This window comes from Mastomys coucha, unplaced genomic scaffold (assembly GCF_008632895.1).
Source record: "Mastomys coucha isolate ucsf_1 unplaced genomic scaffold, UCSF_Mcou_1 pScaffold1, whole genome shotgun sequence".
Taxonomy (NCBI): Eukaryota; Metazoa; Chordata; class Mammalia; order Rodentia; family Muridae; genus Mastomys; species Mastomys coucha.
Genome location: NW_022196891.1, coordinates 32,852,399 through 32,875,134, shown reverse-complemented (window position 1 = coordinate 32,875,134; position 22,736 = coordinate 32,852,399). Strand labels below are relative to the sequence as shown.

The 22,736-nt window shown below is 44.3% G+C and overlaps 1 protein-coding gene across 2 annotated transcripts in view; it reads left to right on the top strand.

The window, feature by feature from the left end:
* The first annotated feature begins 207 nt into the window (after nt 1–207).
* Nucleotides 208–22,736, top strand: part of LOC116070267 (maestro heat-like repeat-containing protein family member 7) — a 33,529-nt gene continuing 11,000 nt past the window's right edge. Inside the window, exons 1-12 of one of the 2 annotated variants that reach the window (XM_031341547.1) lie at nt 208–504; nt 1,583–1,697; nt 4,264–4,328; nt 4,660–4,782; nt 4,869–4,948; nt 5,326–5,455; nt 6,267–6,353; nt 10,120–10,227; nt 10,688–10,823; nt 11,568–11,656; nt 12,967–13,116; nt 16,066–16,220. In XM_031341547.1, coding sequence (XP_031197407.1) covers nt 1,610–1,697; nt 4,264–4,328; nt 4,660–4,782; nt 4,869–4,948; nt 5,326–5,455; nt 6,267–6,353; nt 10,120–10,227; nt 10,688–10,823; nt 11,568–11,656; nt 12,967–13,116; nt 16,066–16,220 — 1,211 coding nt within the window. In that variant the 5' untranslated portion in view covers nt 208–504; nt 1,583–1,609. Of the gene's footprint in view, nt 505–1,556; nt 1,698–4,263; nt 4,329–4,659; nt 4,783–4,868; nt 4,949–5,325; nt 5,456–6,266; nt 6,354–10,119; nt 10,228–10,687; nt 10,824–11,567; nt 11,657–12,966; nt 13,117–16,065; nt 16,221–22,736 lie in introns of both variants that reach the window. The other variant, XM_031341555.1, reaches the window with a different exon arrangement.

The window sequence follows — 22,736 nt, the reverse complement described above, 5'->3', positions numbered from 1 at the left end:
GGTATGGAGGGGCTATCCCTAAGATCCCTTCTGTGTTTTTGCAAAAGGGTGAGGGTCGGGGTGCGGGGGCTGCAACTTTTCCTGCTGCCCTGTAGGGGGTACTCAGGACCTGAGAGCAGAGCGCCTGCTGTGGCCTACAGTTTCTGGAGAGCTTGTGGCTTGAGTCTGAGGTAGCCCTATGCCAGGGCAGAGAAAGGGGTCTCTGTTTTGCCTGTTTCTCTCCACAGCCAAGGAAGAGGTAGGTCACAAAGGGTCAGGCAGATGGATATGCAGAGGTGACTCCAGTCCTGCACTTGGTGGCCATCCCTAGAGACTAGGAATCTGGCTTTCAAGGGCCTGGCTTTATTAGGCCGGGGTGGTTCCACACTAGGGGTTGGGTGGAAAGGGAAGAGGGCTCCAGGGCCTCTAGAGAAGCTGTGGGCATCCTTGTCTCAGACCTGAACATCAATTTAGCTATTAGCTGTGGCCAGGAAGGACTTGACTTTGGATTCGACTTATTTTGTGGTGAGTTTGAACTTTATTTTTTTCTGTGTTGGGGATGGGAAACCCAGGGTTTCACACATGTTAGGCAAGTATTTGGTTTTGTACTTTAGCCATTTGTTATCCGTTAGGCCCAGAGAAATACATTTTAGGGATTTTTGGTTTTGGTTTTTGTTTTTTAATGTATATGGGTGGACCATGTGTGTGCAGTACCCACTTTGGCTAGAAGACGGTATCAGATTCCCTGGAACTGGAGTTACCATGAGCGCTTTTAACAGGTTGAGCCATCTCTCCAGCTCCCACCCCTAATTCCAGGAAAAGCTTGCCCCAGACTCAGAGGGTTCTGCTATGATAAACTGTCTAGGTGGCAAAGCAGGTTGAAAAGTGTGTATGCGTGTAGGGAAGGAGAGCTGTTAAGAAAAAAGAAAGAGGGGATGGCGAAGTTCTTGTAAACAGTCAGCCATGAAATGTACCAGTGTGAGGAACTGGTTGGGCTCAGCTCCTTTCAGTTCCAGTCCACAGGCTATCTCTACACCCGAGCATCCACGTCTGGGCTGGGCAGGCATGTGGAACGCTTAGCCTCCTCTACCAGACAGCAGAAGGGACATCCCAGGGTACAGGGAGGAAGCCCCTCTGCTAAGAACAGCTTCAGGAGTTGACTTTAAAACATCCAGAGCCATAGATAAACGTCCCTGGGAGTCAGCCTGAGTCTGACATTGTCACAGGAGATCCTTGCCTGGTGCCTGCATGACCCATAAAGTCTCAGGGTTCTTCAAGGGCGTTGTGCACCTCCCCCTGAACCAGGAGATAAGATGGCAAACTATCAAATAGAACCCAGAATGGACACTGTCCGGTCAGTTCCTGTGGTTCTGTTGTTTTTTGAACTCTGCCCTCATACCTCGGATAAACGCAGATCCTCACACTGAGCAATAGTGTGAGATAGTGCTCGGCTATCTCCAACCCTGTCCTTGTAAATGGTCAGGCTGCCTCCTGCAGCCTCCCCCTACACTAAACCTGCATCACTAAGAAGACCGGCATCTCGTCAGGCCTGACTAAGAAGACCAGCATCTCATCAGGCCTGACTCCTGGTCTCATTTACAAGCTGTTGGGTCCTGTCCTGGATGTGCAGATGAGTCTACACCTTGAGGAGGAAAGTCTGAACAAAATAGCATTCCGGCCATCGTTGTACGATGTCTTGTTAAAGCCAAGCTTATCAGGTAAGCCGTTTTCTCTAGGCCTGGGCATCACTCATCTTACTGTGGCAGTTTGGCAGTGATGATGGCTGCCTGGCCCTTGCTGGAGATGTCACTCAAAGGGCACACATCGGCTTACCTCTGGCTATCCCTTCCATAGCTCTCGTCTCTTACAGGCCTGCTCCTTTTGCAGGCTCATCTCCCTCAGAGGCCTGGAGTTTAGCTGCACACTGATGTGGTCTGAGATATTGAAAGCTCACCTAGAGACAACTAGATGTTCAGGGGAGCCCTAGATGTTCAGAGCTGATCCTTCCATACCACCTACAGGCCGACAACCTTCTAACCAACACTTGATTTTTAGACCAGGGGTATCCAAATTCCAAGTTCTTATAGCCTTCATCTTTTAAAATTTAATTTCACTTTATTTCTCTCCCATGTGTGTGCACACACATGTACAATGTACATGCATGCCATGGCATATGTGTGGAGGTCAAAGAACAACTTACAGGAGATGGGTCTAGAAGATTGCACTTAGGCTGTCAGACTTCCTGGCTAGCTTGATTACCTGCTATGTTATTCTGTTGGCCTTCCCCCTCCCTCTTCTTTTTCCTGTTTCTCTTCCTCTTCCATTTCCTCTTCCTCCTCTTCCCTCTTCTTCTTCCTCCTCCTCTTCTAGACAGAGTCTGACCAAATTACTCAAGCTTGTGATTCTCCTGCCTCAACCTCCTGATTAGGATTACAAGGATGTGCCACCACACCCCATCCCAAAGCCTATTGATATCTGTACTTTGATGCCAGGTAGACATCTCAGAATCAACATGGCCTATGCTCCAAATGAACCCTGGCTTTATTACCATCTTCAATTCCCTCAAGTCAACAAACGACAACCCAAGCCTTCTAGTTTCTCAGACCAAAAGATTAATTTCTTTTTTTCTTGAGGCAGCATCTTGCTCTGTGGCACCATGGCACTGGTTGGCTCCTAGTCCATTTTGGAGCTCAAGCTGGCCTCACAATTACCCTGATTCCCTCTTCTGCAGCCTGACAATACTAGAATTACAAGTGTGTACCACTACACCTATTTGATTTGATTTTGTATCTAATTTTACTTTTTGACACATGATTTGACTACATAGCTCAGGCAGGCTCAGAACTCAACTATATAGCTCAGGGTGGCCTCAACTGAAAGAGGGAGGGGAGACCCTCCTACCTCTATCTCTCCAGTGCTTGGATTACAGGTGTGTGCCACTATGCCTAATTAATTTTTTGTTTAGCAGTTGTACCAGAGAATCGAACCTGGGGCCTTCAACATGTTAGGCAAGTGCTCTACTACTGAGCTACACTCCTAACTCTAAAAAATCTTGACCTCTTTCTAGCTTTCAGGCTCACATCTTCTCCATCTGTCTCAACTGCTCATCAACATAGATACCAGATATGATTACTTCCTGCTATTATCTCCCTCTGGGAAAGATACCATTTGTTGCTTCCTGTTATTGTTTCAATCTCTTAACTGATCCTCTCCTTTTTAAAAAGGCAGTCTCTTCTTATGGAGTCCAGGCTTGTCTTGGACTCACTATTAGCTGAGGGTAACCTTGAACTCCTGGTTTTCTTGTCTCTACCTTCCAAATGCTAGGACTAAAGGTGTGCACTACTGTACTGGGCCTGGGGATGGGGGTGTGGTTTAATTTACTAAGAATCTGTCTATCTTTATTAGTTCATTAGAGGTCTATCCTTGCCATTGCACAGTTGAGAAAACTGAATCAAGAGCTTCATTTGCGCCAGGCAGTGGTGGCGCATGCCTTTAATCCCAGCACTTGGGAGGCAGAGGCAGGTGGATTTCTGAGTTCGAGGTCAGCCTGGTCTACAGAATGAGTTCCAGGACAGCCAGGCCTAGACAGAGAAACCCTGTCTTGAAAAACCAAGAAAAAAACAAAAAAGAGCTTCATTTGCTGCAGGCCACAGGGCTAGTGAATGGGAGGGTTGCGCTTTGGCTTCAAGCCCTGCCTGGAACCTTGTGTCTGTAGGGATAACAGAGTATGCACTTAGGCCCTTTATCTATGCTGTTTTGTGTCTCCCAATACCCTCCATTGCCAGGACTCTCAGTCATTTGCCTTATCCCTTCTGGACTCAACTTGGGATAATCAGGCTTTTTTTCCTAGTCTTCCCTCCTAATCTCTGTCTACTTCTCATTGTAGCAGGCCCTTAAGGCTATATGCATCTCCCCTTGGTTGACAAGAAAGGCTCCCAAGGCTGTCTTGAGACAAAGTCCATTCACAATCAGAAATCTCAAAGCCAGTGTTGGACAGTCCCAGAAATCTATGAGACACTGAAAGTGATTTGAGGTCCTTTCTCTTCCCAATCATTCTGGCATCAGTGACCATGTCTGATGCAGAAAGTCTCTTCCAGTCCACACCTGGATGCTTTCCATGTTGGCCTCCATGTTTTCAATGAGAAGTCCTACAAATTCCCATACTGCACCTCATCGTCGTCATCTCACTGAAGTGGGGGAAGGGAAGAGCGGCTTGTCTCTCCCTAGCCAGCTTGATAAAACTAGCTGATCTCCTCCAACGACATCTCCCCCTCCCCCTTTCAGGATTGTGCCAGTCAGAAAAAGAAGCCTATCAGCTGATTCTGGATTTTATGGAACCAGGACAGATGGTAAGGAAGCTCTTTGGTACTCTTTGGGAACTAAGGAGCACAGGAGGAAAATCTGAAGGTCAATGCTTCCCTTAGCCCTATCCCTAACCCTCCCAAATGTCAGCTTCTCAGAGGCTCTTGATCTGGGGAAATCATGGCAACCAGGCCACTAGACAGGGTGACAGCAACCCTCCTGTCTAAAGGATCTTCCTTGTAGACTCTTGGCCCTACTATCTCCAGAAGGCTATAAGGGCTCAAAATAGCAGTGATGTCTGGTAGAGTTGGGAGCGGGCAGAGTGTGGGATACAGGTCTCAGGTCCTGCCCCGAGACTGGTTTTGTCTTCTCTCCCAGTCCCAATTAGACAAGCTCAGTTTCCTGAACGCTGTGGCAACGTTGAGCAGCGTTGTGCGTGACCAGGCCAATGGCAACATGAATAACTACTATCCTAAAACCCTTCTGGCCAAGAAAATTGAGGTGAGACAGAACATACCTTCATCCTAAACCTGGGGCTGGCATCCCTCTTTGAGGTAAATTCTCTTTTTTTTCCCTGATCTTTCTAGACATTCATCCTGGAAGAACCCACTGGGATCTTGGATAGTAGCTTGCGCCAGCAAGCCATGCTCTGCATCGTGGCCCTGAGGTTCCTGCCCCATGGGCCCTCTCCTAGCCTCTGGGGCTCTGACCCTGAGAACACGTGGGTTGGGAGGACAGGCAAAGTCTGGGAACTTGACTGGAGGATAAAAGTGGCAGAGTCTATGGTTGACCGATTCATCTGCCTGCATCCTGGGACGGTGGGGGTGGGGGGTAGGGGGAAGGACCTTTTGGAAATCTATTAGGAAATCTAGTGTAGGACACCTCCCTGTTCTCCCTCTCTGACAAGGAGTCACAGGAAAGTGGCCTACAGCTTTCTGTACCTCAGAGGGCAGCCGAGCAGTTTCCCCTAGAGGGTTTGAAAATATTCCTCAGCCTCATACAGGATGCCCTAAGTCCCTTGTTCATCACCACTTCTCCCCCAAGTCAGGTGAAGCCACCTTTCCACTTATGCCAGAAGCTGGATCTGGTCAATGTAAGCATCACCAGCACATTCTCCCTGCCACTCATCATGCCCAGTCTAGACCGAAAGGAGAGCGCTAGTCTCTACCTCCAGGTAACTCCCATATGTGTCTTGCTGAAGATCTCCTCAGGGATGAGTTTGTCTTGGGGACCACCTCCTGTTTGCTCGGCTTCCTGGCCTTCCTCCTGCTCTGACTCTTCCCTCAGGAGCCCAAATCCCTCTGTCCTCCATTCAGCTTACTGTCATTCTGGGCTTCCCAGGGAATGGTTACACTCGTACCTTTTCTCTCCAAAGCTCACATGCCATCTATAATCTTAGATAGTCTACCAACAAAACCCATGGACTCTAGGGAATAGTTGTCGAAGGGACTGCCAAATTTTCCCAAGGATAAAATTGGGGCTAGGAGGGACTGGAGAGATGGTTTAGCAGTTAAGAGCATTGACTGCTCTCCCAGAGGTCCTGAATTCAATTCCCAGCAACCACATGGTGGCTAACAACCATCTGTAATGGGATCCGATGCCCTCTTCTGATGTGTGTCTGAAGTCAGCGACAGTGTACTCATGTACATAAAATAAATAAATAAATAAATAAATAAATAAATAAATGGTTAAAAAATAAATAAAAGTTTAAAAACAATTGGGGCTGGGTATATAGCTCAGTAGTAAATACTTGCTTAGCACCCAAGAGCCATTGGTTCCCAGAATTGTAAAAACAAAACATGGAAGTCACTATAAACTGGTAGGACAACTCTCTAGTGCTGAGAATCCTGTGGAGGGGATGGATGAAAGGAGTGTTGTCAAGAAGCTAAGCAAGCATGCAGCTGTTGCCCTAGGAGTGTTGTCAGGAAGCTAAGCAAGCATGCAGCTGTTATCCTAGCGTACACCCCATGTCTTCTCACTTCCAGACGATCCAGGCCTTGGATGACATGCTCCAAGCTCTTGTGATGGAAGACATGTGCCCCAATATGGTTATAGTGCAGAACTTTGTGGAGGTAGGTGGCTGCACAAACCAGAAGCCCACGCTATTTCCTCTACTCTATGCTAGGTAGGCAGGAAAGGACTATGACAAGAGTCGGTGAGGATGCAGTCCTGTCTCTCCCCCAAGGTGTTCTTAGGATGTTGTTGGGAACCACAGCCATCAGGGCCCTTTGCCGTCTAGAACTCGGGTATGCTGCAGTGTGAGCAGGAATCACATTTATGCCCAGGTTACATTCAAATCTTCTTAGCGTACTGTTGCATGGTGTCATCGCTCTGCAATACGATCAGTGTTCATCCCTTAGGCCACTCTTCTATTTCTTGAGTATAGGAGGCTCAAAGCATCACAAAGCACTTTTTTTTTCTTTAGTTGATTTAAAATATTCGTAGTTTTGACCAATTTTTACTTCCTGAGAACAAGTTTGAATTAGGAATATAGCTTAGAGTCATTTGAAAATAACATTCATGAACAAAAATGGCTTTTGCCTGGGGTATGATATTTTGCACAAAATTCTGCATGACTACAAATAAAGAGATAAGAGTGTCCAGGTATTTTGCAACTAGAGGAGACATTTATTCCTATGCAAGAGAGTGACACAGTGCTTTGGAATGTACTGGTGTGTTTGTTGAGAGACACCTCATTGTGAGTGCAATAACAAACCCTCTGTTATCTTCTGAATTTGTGGGGGAAGGGAGGCACTGAGCTCAGAATCCTGGTCAGGGTGAAGCCCTCAGGATTCATTACTAGGCTTCTTGTTCTCCGAAGACAAATGGTGCCAGGCATAGCATGTATGTCTATAAATACAACACTGAAATGCAGAAGCAGGAGGATTGCAGTGAGTTTGAGGCCAATCTGAGACAGATAAGGGGACTTTGCCTTAAATATATATATTTAAATATAAAATATATACATATATTACATGTATTGTCTCTCAACATAAAGTATATATATATATATATATATATATATATATATATATATATATCAGAAAATAAAATAGCACCATGCAAAAGTTTTCAACCAGATTTGGAAAGATGGCTCTACAGTTAGGAGCAATGGCTGCTCCTCTAGAGGACCTCAGTTCAGTCCCCAGCACCCACGTGGCAGCTTGCCAGTGTCTGTAACTCCAGTTCTAGGGGATCCATGGCACCAGGTAGGCACGTGGTGCACATAAATATGCATGCAGGCAAAATATCCACAAATTCCAGAAGTCTTTCTCCACACCTTCTCCCTCCATCCCATCTCTCCTAGACTTGATTCTTCCTTCTTCCGTCCTCGCCTGCTCCTAGCTCACCCATAAAATCTATTCTAGCTGGGTGGCAGTGGTGCACACCTTTAACCCCCTGCACTGGGGAGGCTGAGGCAGGCAGATCTCTGAGTTTGATGCTGACCTGGTCTACCAAGCAAATTCCAGGACCGCCAAGACTACAAAAAGAAATCCTGTCTTGAAAAAAAGTCTATTCTATTTCCCCTTCCTAGGGGATCGATTGGTCCCATCCCCTCAGATCCCTCCTCTTTACCTAACCTCTGTGGGTCTATGGATTGTAGCTATGGATTTACTTAGCAGCTAATATCTACTTATAAGTGAACTCATACCACATTTGTCTTTCTGAGTTTGGTTTTTCTCACTCAGGATGTTTTTTTCTTCTACTACCATCTATTTGCCTGTGAATTTCATGATCATTTTTGTTAAGAGCTGAGCAATGCTCCATTGTGCAAATGTACCACATTTGGTATATCCATTCTTTGGTTGAGGGACATCTAGGTTGTTTCCAGTTTCTGGCTATTAGGAATAAATAAAGCTGCATTGAGCAAGTGTCCTTATAGTAGGATGGAGCCATCTTTTGGGTATATGCCCAAGAATAGTATAGCTGGATCTTGAGGCAGATGGAGTCCAATTTTCTGAGGAACTTTCACATTGATTTCCATAATGGCTGTACAAGTTAGCACTCCCATCAGCAATGGAGGAGTGTTCCTCTTGCTCCACATCCTCACCAGCATGAGCTGTCACTTCTGTTATCGATCTTAGATATTTTGATAGGTATAAGATAGAATCTCAAAGTAGTTTTGATTTGCATTTTCCTGATGGCTAAGGATGCTGAATATTTCTTTCAATGTTTCTCATCCACTTTGAGATTGTTCTATTGAGAGTCCCATTTAGATCTGTACTCTATTTTTTAAATTAATTATTTATTTTATATATATGAGTACACAGTAGCTGTCTTCAGAAACACCAGAAGAGGGCTTCAGATCCCATTACAGATGGTTGTGAGCCACCATGTAGTTGCTGGGAATTGAACTCGACCTCTAGAAGGACAGTCAGTGCTCTTAACTGCTGAGCCATCTCTCCAGCCCTGTACTGTATTTTTACTTGGATTATTTGTTTTTTTGATATCTAGTTTCTTGAGATCTTTATATATTTTGGATATTAGTCCTCTATTAGATGTAGAGTTGGTAAAAATCTTTTCCCATCCTGTCGGCAGCCACTTTGTCTGACCGACAGTGTCCTTTGCCTTATAGGAAGAAGCTTTTTGGTTTCACGAGGTCCCATTTTTAAATTGTTGATCTTAGTGCCTGAGCTGTTGGTGTTCTGTTCAGGAGATTGTCTTCTGTCCCAATGTGTTCAAAGCTATTCCCCACATTCTCTTCTGTGAGGTTTGGTGTATCTGGTTTTATGTTGCCAGCTTTGATCCCCTTGGACTTGAGTTTTGTGCAGGATGATAGATACGACGTATTTGCATTCTTCTATATACAGACATCCAATTTAGCCAGCACCATTTGTTGAAAATACTGCCTTTTTTTTTTCCAGTGTGTGTTTCAGGGTTCTTCATTAAAAAAAATCAGATGTCCATAGATGTGTGTGTCTTCCATTTGATTCACTTGAACAGGTCTATTTTAATGCCAATACCATGCAGTTTTTATCACTATAGCTCTGTAGTACAACTGAGATCAGGGACAGTGATCTCAGCAGTTCTTTTATTTACAGGGTTGTTTTAACCATTCTGTTTTCCTTTTTTTTCCATACAAAGTTAAGAATTGTCCTTTCAAGGTCTGTAAAGATTTGTGTTACAATATTGATGGGGATTGGGTTGAAAGTTGGTTTGGGTAGGATGACCAGAAAACAGGTTATTTTATATGCAACAAAATTTGGATTACATTTGGCACTTGAAACATTTTTTCCTATAAAATTATGGTAACATAATATGATATAATTTATTTTAATTTGACTTTGAACAGTAGAATAAGACTAAAGATCTCTAGGGTAAACTCTACATAAAAAACATATGAAGAATTTAAATGGAGTTCCCCTATGTAGAGGGATAATGCCTCTACCAGACACCATAGGCTTTCAAACTCCCACCAGTGCCAGTGAGAGTTATTTTCCTTCAAGCAGTCAGTCAAGAGGATTGTTATAGACCCCTGACAATACAGGCTACCCAGCAGAACTTGATGGAGAGATATTTAAAACACTGCATACTTGAGTCACTGCACATGGAGAAATAAAGCCCAGGCTTGCCTTGAACTTACAGCAGTCCTCCTATCTCTGTCTCCTGAATGTTAGGGTTATAGGTGTGAGCCACCCAGACCAGACCAGCTTAATTCTAGATTTTAAGTATATATGTGTGACATGTCTGAGTTTGTATTGGATACCAGGTATGGTATGGGTGATGTTCTCTCTCCCTCTCCCTCCCTTCCTCTCTCTCTCCCTCCCTTCCTCTCTTGCTCCCTCTCGGAGCTCTGTTCCCCCACCATGTTGATGATCCTCTCCATCCCTCCTGCAGATCATCTTGCCTTGGTTAACGCTGTCAGACAAAATGCACGAGCAGATCCGAGCCTTGGGCACTATTTCCCGGTTGTTGAGGTTTATTTGTAATTTCTCGGAACTGTCAGTAAGTATTTGAGGATCAGTGCAAGACTGACCCAGCATGCCTTGCTTCTCTGGACAGAGGCACTGGCTGAGCCAGGGTTCTGCAGGGGCAGCTGGAGGCCATGTAGTCAGAGTCCATGCCACTTTTCTGCATCAGGGTTTATTTCTGTCCCCAACAACCAAGAAGCTTCATTTGCCCTTGGGTTTGTCCTGAACCTAATAAGCTTTGATGAGCCTGCTTGGGGTCCTTGGCCTATACAGCTAGATAGAGACCCAGTGCCCTCGGGGTAATGTGTGTCAGGGCTCCAGCTGTCCCTTTCCTTGCGTGTTGCCTAGGGAAGCTTTCTTGGCCAGGACAGTGTTGGGTAGAAGGGACAGGATACATAGAGACAATGGTGGAAGGAAGAAGTTTGAGGTGGGGACCTCAGCAGGGAGAGACTCCCTCAGGATGAGGAGAGGCAACCATTTCTGCTTCCTGTCAGCACATGGCATCGTTCTCCATAATTGGGAAACTGATGGGCACCTTCAGCATCTTCTGCCTGAATCCCAGCCAGGACATCTGTACAAGCGCATTAGAGGCACTGAACTACCTGTTGATCATCCTCGTGCTTCAGAGAAGTAAGTGAACTGCACCCGGTAGCCACTTGCAGACAGATGCATGGAATCAGTGGACGCAGGCATTGTTTCAAATGTACCCCCGCTCCCTCTAACAGGGGCATCTGAGAGATGGCATGATATGCCAGGATGCAGGGAGACCAGGAGATTAATGGATGAAACCAGCAACCTTTACTTGGATAAATGCCAGCCCCTTATCTGATACTGTATTCTTTTCAATGACATTCTTGAAAGGGGCAGCTATGTTTGCAGTTACTTTATGGGATCCACCTGGGTTCTCAATATCTCCCAGCTGCCCAATCCCAGTCGTGTGCATAGCCCCAGGGAAGTAGGCATTTTTTCTTGCAGAACGAATGTGAATTTCCCCCCTTCCCCATCTAACCCTTCTGTTTCAAAAAGTCAAGATCACAGAGGTACCAAGGAATTTACAAACTCCCCCAAAGCAATTTCAGAGACCCTGGATTCTTATGACTCAGTAGAGGTACAGTTGGGGTGGGGGAGTCACAGGAATGACTCAGTCCACATTTGGCCATGGTACAGGAACAGGAGCCAGCTTGATTCCCAGCCCACATCCTCCCTTCACCGTCCTAGAGTGCTGGGGAAGTCCCTCTGTTCTTTCAGGCCAATGCCTTTCCATCTATTTGTCTCCATGGTCCTCAGAAGCTGGGAGAGGGGGGGAGATGGGAGCATGGGTTCATTTTTTCACTGTTAAGGCCTAGCCCCTTACCTGCTGTTTTTGGATTGGAGGTGTCAGATCGAGGACGGAGGCCATCCTGAAGGACTTGCAGAAGCACTTTCGTGGAAACTTGATGGCCAACATGCAGAGTCTCACGCTGGTAACCCAGATACCCACGTGCATGGGATGTCCAGAGGAGGAGACTTAGCGGGGGAGAGAGGAGGCTGGGCAGTAGATTATAGACATCATGATCCCTTCAAATAGGAGCATTTTCAAAGTCCAAGTTCTCAGAGACAGGAGGCTAAAAGTGTGAGGCATGTCCTCTCCAAGTGACACTTGAGTTGTGAACTTTGAGGTCACCAAGAGGGTTTTAGAAAGAAGCGCTGATGTCCCCAAGGTCGGTCAACCCAGATCACCTTGGCCAGACACATAGAAAACACCCTCTGCACCTTCCTCTCTTCCCCTCCACATCCAACTCCACCCCACACCCATCTGCCTCTGCCTCCCGTTTGGCTCTTCAATCTGTCCACCCTGCTGCGGCCCCGCATCAGTTACTGTAATTGAGTCCCCCATCGCCTCTTGCCTCCAGCAGCTAAATGCTCCATTCCCAGCCATCTCTCTGCCATCTGGGGAAATGTTTCTAAAACACAAACCTCTCGATGTTGCCTTCAGGCTGAATGCAAACTCTGTTCTCCCTACTCTGCAAGTTGAACCTCGTCAGTGGGCCCAGAGAGGCTATTGTGGTCTGGTTCCACCCTTACCTGTCCTGCCCTGTCCTTCCTCGGTCTCCTCTTCCTGCTGACCCCAGTCTTCCCCGAAGACCGCTCTAGTCACACTGAGGTCCCGTGCACCCTCGCCTTCGCATATTCTACCTCATTGCTGCAACTTGCTCCCCAGTCTCTTCAGGGCTGGACCCCAGGAAGTCTTTTTCAATCTTTTCAGCTAGTTTCAGTGCCCTGCCACAGCCATCATTAGCTTTCCCCTCCACATTATTCAGGAAAATGGTGAGTACCCAGGGGTAAAGCCATCGAGCGTCTTGTTCACATTCCTCCCTAGCTCCCAAAGGTGATGCCATATACAACACTGGTACCAATATATTGGTTGACTGCAGTGAGCTTCACATTTGTAGATTCCTGTGTCAGGCCCGTCTGCCTTTCCACTTGCTTTGGAATACTGTAGAGTCACTAGGCATAGAGCCCGTTTCCAATGGGCTCACCTAACTGCACTTCATGTTTAGAAAGGACGGGCCTTTGCCAGCCTCCTCTGTGTCACACTGTCTGGACTATTGCTCCCTCTTGGGGACCTCAGGGTTAGTGGCACTCTGGAGATGACTTCTCACCCCATAGGTGCTTCACCATAGATGTCTCCTAACTGAACCATACCTGGTGGGTCTCTGTGGACGGATGCCAGATACTTTGGCGCAGTCCTCAAGTGAGATGGTGGAATGGAGAGCCACCTCTCTTCTCTCAGTTCTTCAGGAAATACCTGACCCCTGTAGAGAGAGCCGATGTGATTTTGTTGGCGATGGAGTCCATAATCAATGGCAGCCTGAGTGATGTCTTTGCAGCTTCCAAGATGTTAAAGATGATCCTGAGGTACTCTGTTAAAGAAGTTGCCAAGGTAGGTTTTTAGAGGACTCCCTGCTTCAATGTCTTTCTGTTCCATTTTGGGGGATCTGGTTTTAGGTCCTGCCAACTTGAGCTTGAAACCCAAATCCCTTAACCCCGAAGAGAAAAGGCTACTTGGATGAGCTGGTTTCGGAATAGTGCAAAGGCTATTTTTGTGGAAAAGAATGAAGTAGTGATGAACAGGCCTCCATCTCCACTAAGATGGAGAGAATTGGGTCAAAGATAGAGGAGTGCTCTGGCCTCACAGGACCAGGAGAGACTTTGGTCATTCCTCCCGCTTCCACACACTGTGATGTGCTATGTGTGTAGCGCTCCTTCATACAGGTGGGAGAATGCCTGGTGGAGGACAAACGGAAGTGTTTGTGACCAACCAAATGCCTGGCAGATACAATTTTAAGAAGGAAGGGAACCACCTGGTGAGCTGATGTACACCTTTAATCCCAGAATTCGGGCTTAAGTGCTGGGATAAAGACAGGCAGATCTCTGTGAGTTCAAGGTCAGCCTGGTCTACAGAACAAGTTCCAGGACAGCCAGGGCTACACAGAGAAACTCTCTCTCAAAACAAACAAAACAAAGCAGAAGGGAAGATTTGATTTGGTTCCCAGTTTCAGAGGGTTTCCGTCTACCCTGACAAGGTACACATGGCAGAGAAGAATCTCAGTACATGGCAGCAGGGACATATGCAGGAGGAGACTGGTCTCATGACAGTAACGTAGGAATTAGTGTAAGGTACAGGAACCAGGGCCCAGGATGTCACCTTCAGAGGCCAGCCCCTAGAGACCTACCTTCACTAGCTAGGTCCCCCTGAGGGTTCCACAGCCTCCTCAACTGAGGAACAAGTGTTGAAGGCATGGACCCATGGGGGGACACTACTGACTTATACCTTGACAACATCTAATCATGAAGACACATCTTGACATCATAATGATGGGGTATACTAATACACTCATTGAAAATATTGGAAGCTGACAACATTCCTAGCCTATCAAACAGGCTGGCTCAGCAGCACTTGGTTGTGTCACTCGTCTCCTCTTGTCATCTGAGGGCTAACAAAACTGCAGCTCCTTGCCACCACCCAGCCTTGAGAGAATGTTGTCCCATACAGCCTTTCCCGGAGAAGATGGAAGTTAGTTCAGAGTATTGTTTGAAGGAAATGTGTATCGCTTTCTTGCCATCACGAAGCTGGAGAATTGCAAGGCAGGAGCTGGCTATGTGCTCAGTGTAGATAAGCACTCAGGAGACATGGCCTTGAGTAGATGGGGGAATGCAGAGCTTCCTGTGTCTCCATAAAATTAAGACAGGACAGCTTCACCTTAGCTACTCTGGTTTTCCAATCAACTGTAATTCCAGCACCAGGAGATCCTTTGCTTTTAACCTCCACAGTCACTACACACACACACACACATACACACACACACACACATACACACACACATACACATATACACAATGACACACACACAGACACACACACAAACACACAGACACACATAGATACACACAGACATACACATACACACATAGACACACACACAGACACACATATACATACACACAGAGACACAGAGACACACACACAAACACACAGACACAGACACATACACAGACACACACACATACACACACATATATACACACACATACACACATAGACACATAGACACACACACACATAGACACACAACACAGACACACACACACAGACACACATACACACACAGACATACACATACACAGACACACACACAGACACACACAGACACACATAGACACATAGACATACACATACACAGACACACAACACAGACACACACACATACACACATACACACATAGACATACACATACATAGACATACAACACAAACACATATATACACATACACACACACAGACACACATACACACATAGACACACACAGACACACACAGACACACACATACATACACATATATACACACACATACACACATAGACACATAGACACAGACACATATAGACACACAACACAGACCACACACACATACACATACACACAATGACACACACACACAGACACACACACAGACACACATACACACATAGACACACACAGACGTACACAGACATACACACAGACACACACACACACACACACAATGTTAAGCGATGAGGAAAGAAAGTTCCAAAGAGGCCATGGGCCTTGGAGATCGAACTTTCTAGGCTTCTTACATGACAGGTAATATTCTAGCTCAGTGGGTCTCAGCCTTCCTAATGCTGTGACCCTTTAACACAGGTCCTCGTGTTTTGGTGACTCCCCCCCTGCCCCAGCCAAAACATTATTTCTCTTGCTACTTCATAACTGTGATTTTGCTACAATTACAAATTGTAATGTAAATATCTGATATGCAGAATATCTGATCCGTGACCCTATGGAAGGGCCATTCAACCGCCAAAGGGCTCGTGACCCACAGGGAGCTCTAGCCAATGCAGATGTGCTAACTCAGATGCAGTCGCAGATAAAATGATTTGTTTTGTTTTCTAAGCGAGGACACAAGACACAGGGAGGATGAAAGCTTTCCTCCAAGTCACACAGGGACATTCAAATCCAAGTGGTATAGTGACTCCGAGTTCATGCCACTCAACAGGAAGCAGCCCCTGCTCCATGGGCAGTAAACAGAAGGACCGCCTAGCCATTCTCTCTCCATGATGCTTGTTTGAGGCGATGATCATATGCCACTGTTTTCCATTTCCCGAGTCATTCTTCCTTTATTCTTCATGCCATGTTTCCCAGACATGGTATGGCCTGCATGGCTGCTTTCTGTCTGCCCCTCTGAAAGTCTGGAGCTCAGGTACTGCAGCCAGAGGTGGACTTGGTCCTGTCACTAGGTACTTCAGTGACCTGTGACTCCTGCTCCGCTGGAGTTGCAGTCCAGAAAAAGCCCCCTTCACGCTCTTTCAGGTGCCAGAAATCATCAAGTTAATTTACTACCACATAGACAGAGTCACCCAGAAAGACGCCCAGAATTCCATCAAGAAAATCTTCCAATTGCTGGTCCAGTCCCACACAGATGAGGTTATCCTGACGCTGTTTAAAATAAAGGACCAGTCCCAAAGGTGAGCCACCCTGCCAACTACAAACTTGGCTGACGACACTAGTTGTCCTTTATACAGCTTATTTGTGTGTGCATGTACATGTTCATGTGTGTCTGCGTGTGTGTGCAGATTTGTACACATGTGCGTGGAGGCTAGAGACAATAATGTGTACCTTCCTTAACCACACTTCACTTTATTTTTCCGAGACACGGTTTCTCAATGAGGCTAGAGCCTAACTAGTTCAGCTTGATGAGCTTGTCACGAAGCTCTGGAGACCCGGCCCTCTGACTCCCCAGTCCTGGGATTAACAGACGTGTGCTACTATATGCAACTTTATGTGTGGGTACTGGGACCTCAAATGCATCTCCTAAGTTCCTAGCTTATTCTTACAATGTATTCAAATATGGGATATTTTCTTATTTATTCAGAGAAGAGTGATTTTTAACAGCTGTCTGCTTTACCACAGAAAATCTTGGAAGCATGTAAAATTTAGAAAAAGCAAAGCAAAAATGATGTATTAAATTTCAGCCAGTAGCACCTTATGCTATTATTTGGGTATAATTTATAATTTGTCTATCTTCTGAAAGCAGGTAGAAAAACTATTTATAGGTTAGAGAAATGGCTCAGTGGTTAAGAGCACTGTCTGCTCTTCCAGAGGTCCTGAGTTCAATTCCCAGCAACCACATGGTGGCTCACAGCCATCTGTAATGGGATCTGATGCCCTCTTCTGGGGTGTCTGAAGACACAACAGTGTACTCATATAAGTAAAATAAATAAATTTTTTTTTAAAAAAATTAAATCTGGAGATGATGAAGCATTGAAAAGATTCTAAAAGAGTTCAAAATAGAAGTTCCAGAGTATATATTAAAAAAAAAGAAAAACTATTTATATATAATATATGTATACTATATTATATAACATATATGTATTATATATAAAATGTATGTTATATACAATATGTGTTATATTATATACAATATATATGCATAGTTAATTTAAGCCCATACTGTATTTACTAATTTGTATATTTTTTCATTTAATGCTTTATTACAGAATTTTCTAAGTTAAAACTCTTTAATAGGCAACATTTTACATTGTAAGGTCTTACATTGTAAGGCTATATTATATTATAATTTTAATTTTCTTTTTAAAATAAAAAGTTAATATACATGTAGCAAGCTCACCGTTTTAACATATAGTTGTATCAGTTCTCTAAATGGATAGTCATAATAATCATCACCAGTCGTGATGGCAGTCCATGACCACCCTCCCCAGGTCCCTTATGCTGCCTAGGGCCAGCTCCTTTCTGGCCCCTCAGTTGCTGGCAGCCACTAGTCTGCCCTCTATTCCCATCGTTTTGCCTTTTCTGAAATGTCCTGTATCTACACCCGTCTAATATGGATGGCTTAGCAGGTAAAAGGATTTCAACTAGTATTAAAGAAAGTGCCTTTACAGTTGCAGTTTGTTAAGAGTGTGTGTCACAAGAGGAAATTAAATAGAGTTAAACATTTTTTTAAAGATTTATTTTATTTATTTTATGTGTATGAGTACACTGTAGCTGTACAGATGGCCGTGAGCTATCATGTGTGTGGCTGCTGGGAATTGAACTCAGGACTTCTGCCGGCCCCCGCTTGCTCTGCTCTGCTCTGCTCGCTCCCACCAGCGTAATTCACTATAGCTGTCTTCACACGCACCAGAAGAGGGCCTCAGATCTCACTACGGGTAGTTGTGAGTCACCATGTGGTTGCTGGGATCCGAACTCAGGACCTTCAGAAGAGTAGTCAGTCAGTGCTCTTACCCACTGAGCCATCTCGCCAGCCCCATAGTTAAACATTTTTATTATATCTATTAAAATGATTGTGTGGATTTTCTTTCTCATCATGTTAAATGGTAAATTGTACCTTTTGGATTAGGACACCATATTTATTTGCTCTTCTGATCTTTTATGTTAACTGATATATCTAAAATATGTTTCTTTTACATAACACACAGTTATATTTTTTGGGGTGCTTGCATGTGTTCATTTGTGCTTGTGTGGTAATGGGTATTGACCTTAGATCCTCATGCATGTTGGGCCAAATGATTTACCACAAAGCTAGATCATGTGCCAAACCTGAAAATTCTTCCCTTCTAATTTATTTATATATTTAAACAATTTACAATTAATGTAATTGGTGGCTTATTTGGACCTATGCACAGTTTTATCATTTGTTCTGTGTCTCTCTGTTTTGTATATCTAGAGCCTGTTTTTCTGCAACTTTTTGAATTACTTGAATTCTTTCATTTATTCCAGTTTTCTTTGCCTGGGCATTAGTTAGATAGTATTTTACTTTTAATTTAATAGGTGATTAAATTAAATAGGTGATTAAGAGTTTATATGGCCCCACTGCAGCCTATTAATAGCTAATGTCAATAACTTTAGGAAAAGGAAGATCCAATGGCTCCTTTTGTCCTCATTGCTTCATATGATGGCTGTCACCCATCTCACACATGTATTGAATAAACTGTCAAAGGTTATTGTTTTTCTCTTCCACAGTCATGTATATTTTTAAACTAAGAGGAGAAAATTGACCCACTATAGTTTTATTATTTTTATTTTTTATTTTACTATTTTTATGATTTATTGTTTTATTATTTTTACTTTTTATTATTGAAGTTCTTATTTTCCTATAAGAAAATTTCTCCTCAGCTAAAGACTTTTTATTAAAATTTCACTGAAAGCACATCTTTGGGTAACAGTTTCCCTTAGTTTTTTCGTATGAGACTATTTCCTATTTTACCTTTGTTTAAAAATTATTTTCACTGAATATAGAATTCTGGGCTGGTGGTTCTGTTTCTTTCCCACATGGCTTCCTTTGTCTCAGGATTATCTGAGACTTCTTCAGTACCTGAGACTGAAGAAGTAACCTGAGATTGGGAGCCGTGTTGGCTTCCACACCAGGCCCTCACTTGCTGTCTCTGAAGGCTCTTTTCCCAGGTCTTCTGTCTGTCAAGCTGGGCTCATGCTGGAATTTTAAGCTCTCTTTGTTGATACATAGTACAGTTACTAGGGTGACGAAGTGGGGTAATGGTGGGGAAAGACCTGGAAAACAACAAGGACTATAATAGGGAGGTGCTAGCCTGTGGAAGCCCTGCGCCCAGCACCACAGACACGGGTTAAAACAATAAAACAAACCCTCAACAAGAACAGAGATTTCTTCCTCACCCTACCTACCAAACAGAGATTTCTTCCTCACCCTACCTACCAAGTCACTTATCTTCGTGTTGCACCTGGACGGCTTCCACCCTGTGGGTCTGTCAGAGTCACCCAGACAGGGATTGGAAAGAGAATAATGAACAAAGACCCACTCATGCCACCTGACTCATAGGGCATTTCCTACTGCTCCAGGGAGACAGAATTTCACCCAGAGGTTCTGTTGCCAGTGTCTGGTGCACAGTTCTGCTCTGGGGTCATGTGTAGGTCAAAGTTGGGAGATTAAAAGAGAAAGAACGAATCTGGGGCTTTTTACTCCAGAGGTCAGTTTTCTTTATTCTGGCTTCGGTCGCCAATCTGCCTGCTTTTATTAATTTCTCAGGCTCTAATCCGAATCGAGTTTTATAAATCAGGTTGAGCTAGTTGATAGTATTATTCAGCTGTATTAAGTCAGCTGCACGGACTTCTGTCGGTATCTAAGAAGCACTGAGAAAAGGGGAGGAGAGATTTTTATGTTTTCCATTGTAATCAGCAAGAGAAGCTGGACTACAATGGGCTCGCTCACTCTTGGTGGGTAACAGAAATTAATAATAATTAGTATTAATAATTAATAAAATAATAAATTGCTTATTATTCATTTCTAATAAATGTTCTTATTATGGGAAGGAAGTTTCTTCTTTATTCCACTAATTAAAACAAAACAAAACAAAACAAAACAAAACAAAAAAGAACACAAATCAACTTTAAATTTCACTGATGATATCCAATGATACATCTGTACAGATATTTTTAAAAAAACAACTTTTTAAAAAAAGATTTATTTATGTAAACGTATGTGAGTACTCTCTTCAGAGACACCAGAAGAGGGTGTCAAATCCCATTACATGGTGGTTGTGAGCCACCATGTGGTTGCTGGGAATTGAACTCAGGACCTCTGGAAGAGCAGTCAGTGCTCTTAACCACTGAGCCATCTCTCCAGCTCCCTGTAGAGATCTTAAACAACTTTTGTCTGATAGTTGTTTCTCTGCTGGTAAAGTGAGCCAGTTCAAGCCAGATTATAATATATTAAAGGCTGATATGTTTATTGGGAAGCTGCTCTTGGGTAAGTTTATTGGCCCCAGGAATTGAGGCCAGGGGAGTCACCATGGGGAGGGGTTGGAGAAAGAGAAGAGGAGAAGGAGAAAGAAGAGGAGGAGAAAGAGGAATGGAGGAGGAGAAAAGGGATCAAAATGTCTGAATTATATAGGAGGAGCCTCTAGGGGAAGGGCAGCCTCAGGCCCTGGCCTGGAAAGTTCAGGGTTGTGGGTAGGGTATGGCAGGAAGGGACTGAGGGATGCTGGGAGAACCTGGAGGCTAAGTCTGCTTTGATGTGTAAAAGATGCGCCTCAGTTCCTTGTCCCAGGGTCTTAAACTGAACATAGTCTCCAAATGTTAGACATTTTGATCAATTTCTTCTCTTTAGATAATAATTGGGGAACATGATCTTTAACTCCCCCTTTTAGATTAAGATTTTTTGATGTGTATGAACTAGTAAGCTCTGGTTATCAATTTTGTTGTAGGTTGAATGCATATTTGAAATAAAACGTGTTTTCTATTACATGCAGAATTATTATACAAGATTGGTTAAAAACGTGTTGGTAAATCCTCTGCATATGAATGCATTTATATTTATTTGATCTGATAAATTCTTGCTATTGCCTTGCTAGGGTTTGTCTTGCTAGGTTCATCCAGTTTGTTAGAACTGGCTATCAGTCTCTTAGATTGTTTTATAACAAGTTATCATGCAACTATTCCACACTTGCTCATCTTTTTGTGCTCAGTGTCTTTGCTATAACTATGGTGCTGTCCCCACATTCTTAGGCTGACGCTGAGTTTAGATTTATCACTTTATTTGGATGTCATTGTCTTTGCATCCCGTGCTTACCTTGTTTTCTTCTCCCTCGAGGTCTGTCCTTTATCCTCTGGCAAGAGTCTGTCTGTTTGTAAACCATCCGTTTGCTCATGCATGAATTCTTCCTTAGGTTGGTCTGTCCCTCTCCATTGTCACTGTCAGGAAGTCACTGTCAGTCTGACTGCCAGCCGTCTACCTGGCTATTCTTTATTTTGTCTTTGTCCCTAGAGTACATGTTGTGCCATGTCACCAGCAATGAAATTCTCCTTTCTCTTTGAAAAATATGTTTATTTAGTGTGTGTGTGTGTGTGTGAGCATGTGTGTGTGTGAGTCTGTGTGTTTGTTTAGTGTGTGTTTATTTAGTGTGTATGAGTGTGTGTGTTAGCATGTGCATGTCTTTATTTAATGGGCAGCTTTATTTAATGTGTGACTGTATATACAGTGTGTGTGCATGTGTGTGTGCCTCTGTGTATGTGTGTGTGTGTGTGTGTGTGTGTGTTTGTGTATGTGGTGTGTGTATGTGTGTGGGATGTGTTTGTGTGTTTGTGTGGTGTTAATATGTGCCTGTGGTATGTTTGGATGTGGTGTGTGTATGGTATGTGTGTGTTTGTGTGGTGTGTATATGTGTGTGTGGTGTGTTTGTGTGCGGTATGTGTGTGTGTGTGTGTGTGTGTGTGTGTGTGTAGGCCAGAGAACAATGTGCAGGAGTCAGTTTTCTCCTTTAATCTTGTGGGTCCTGGGGATAGAAATTAGGTTGTCAGGTTTAATGACAAGCACCCTTGCCAGCTGAGCCATCCACCAGCCGGAAAGTCTTTCTTTGCCTCTTATCAATCACCTTTCCTTCATTTATTTGTTGCTCTCTTCTGATCTCTCTCTCTCTTTCTCTCTCTCTTTCCTTTTTCTTTTTCTTTCTTTCTTTTTTTTCTTTAGACAGGGTCTACTCTGTGCTGGTCTCAAACTCACAGAGATTCATGTGCCTCTGCCTCCGGAGTGCTGGGAATAAAGATTTGTGATATTATTCCTGGCTCTTCTGAAGTTTCAACAAGTCCCAGGTGACCTCTGAAGGGTGTTAAACAGGGTTAACGAAAACTTTATTAAGTGATTTGTGGAAAATATTTTTCAGGCATTTGCTTTGTTTTATGTGTGTCCTTTGTTAGATCCAGATGTGGAAAGACACCTGTGAAAGTGTGGCTTAGAGAGGACAGTGCGGGGTGTGAGGCTGAGTGGGTGCTGTGAAGGGAAGCCACCAGCCCTGGGCTCAAAGTGACATGATTACAGGCTAGGGGGCTGGAGGGGTCTGGAAAAGTCCCTTCCTTTCCCTTCCTTTCCCTTCTCTTCCCTCCCTTTTCCTCCTCTCCCTTCCTCTCTCTCCCCTCCCCTCCCCTCTCCTCCTCTCTCTTTCCCTCCCCTCCCCTCTCCTCACCTTCCCTCCCCTCTCCTCACCTCCCATCCC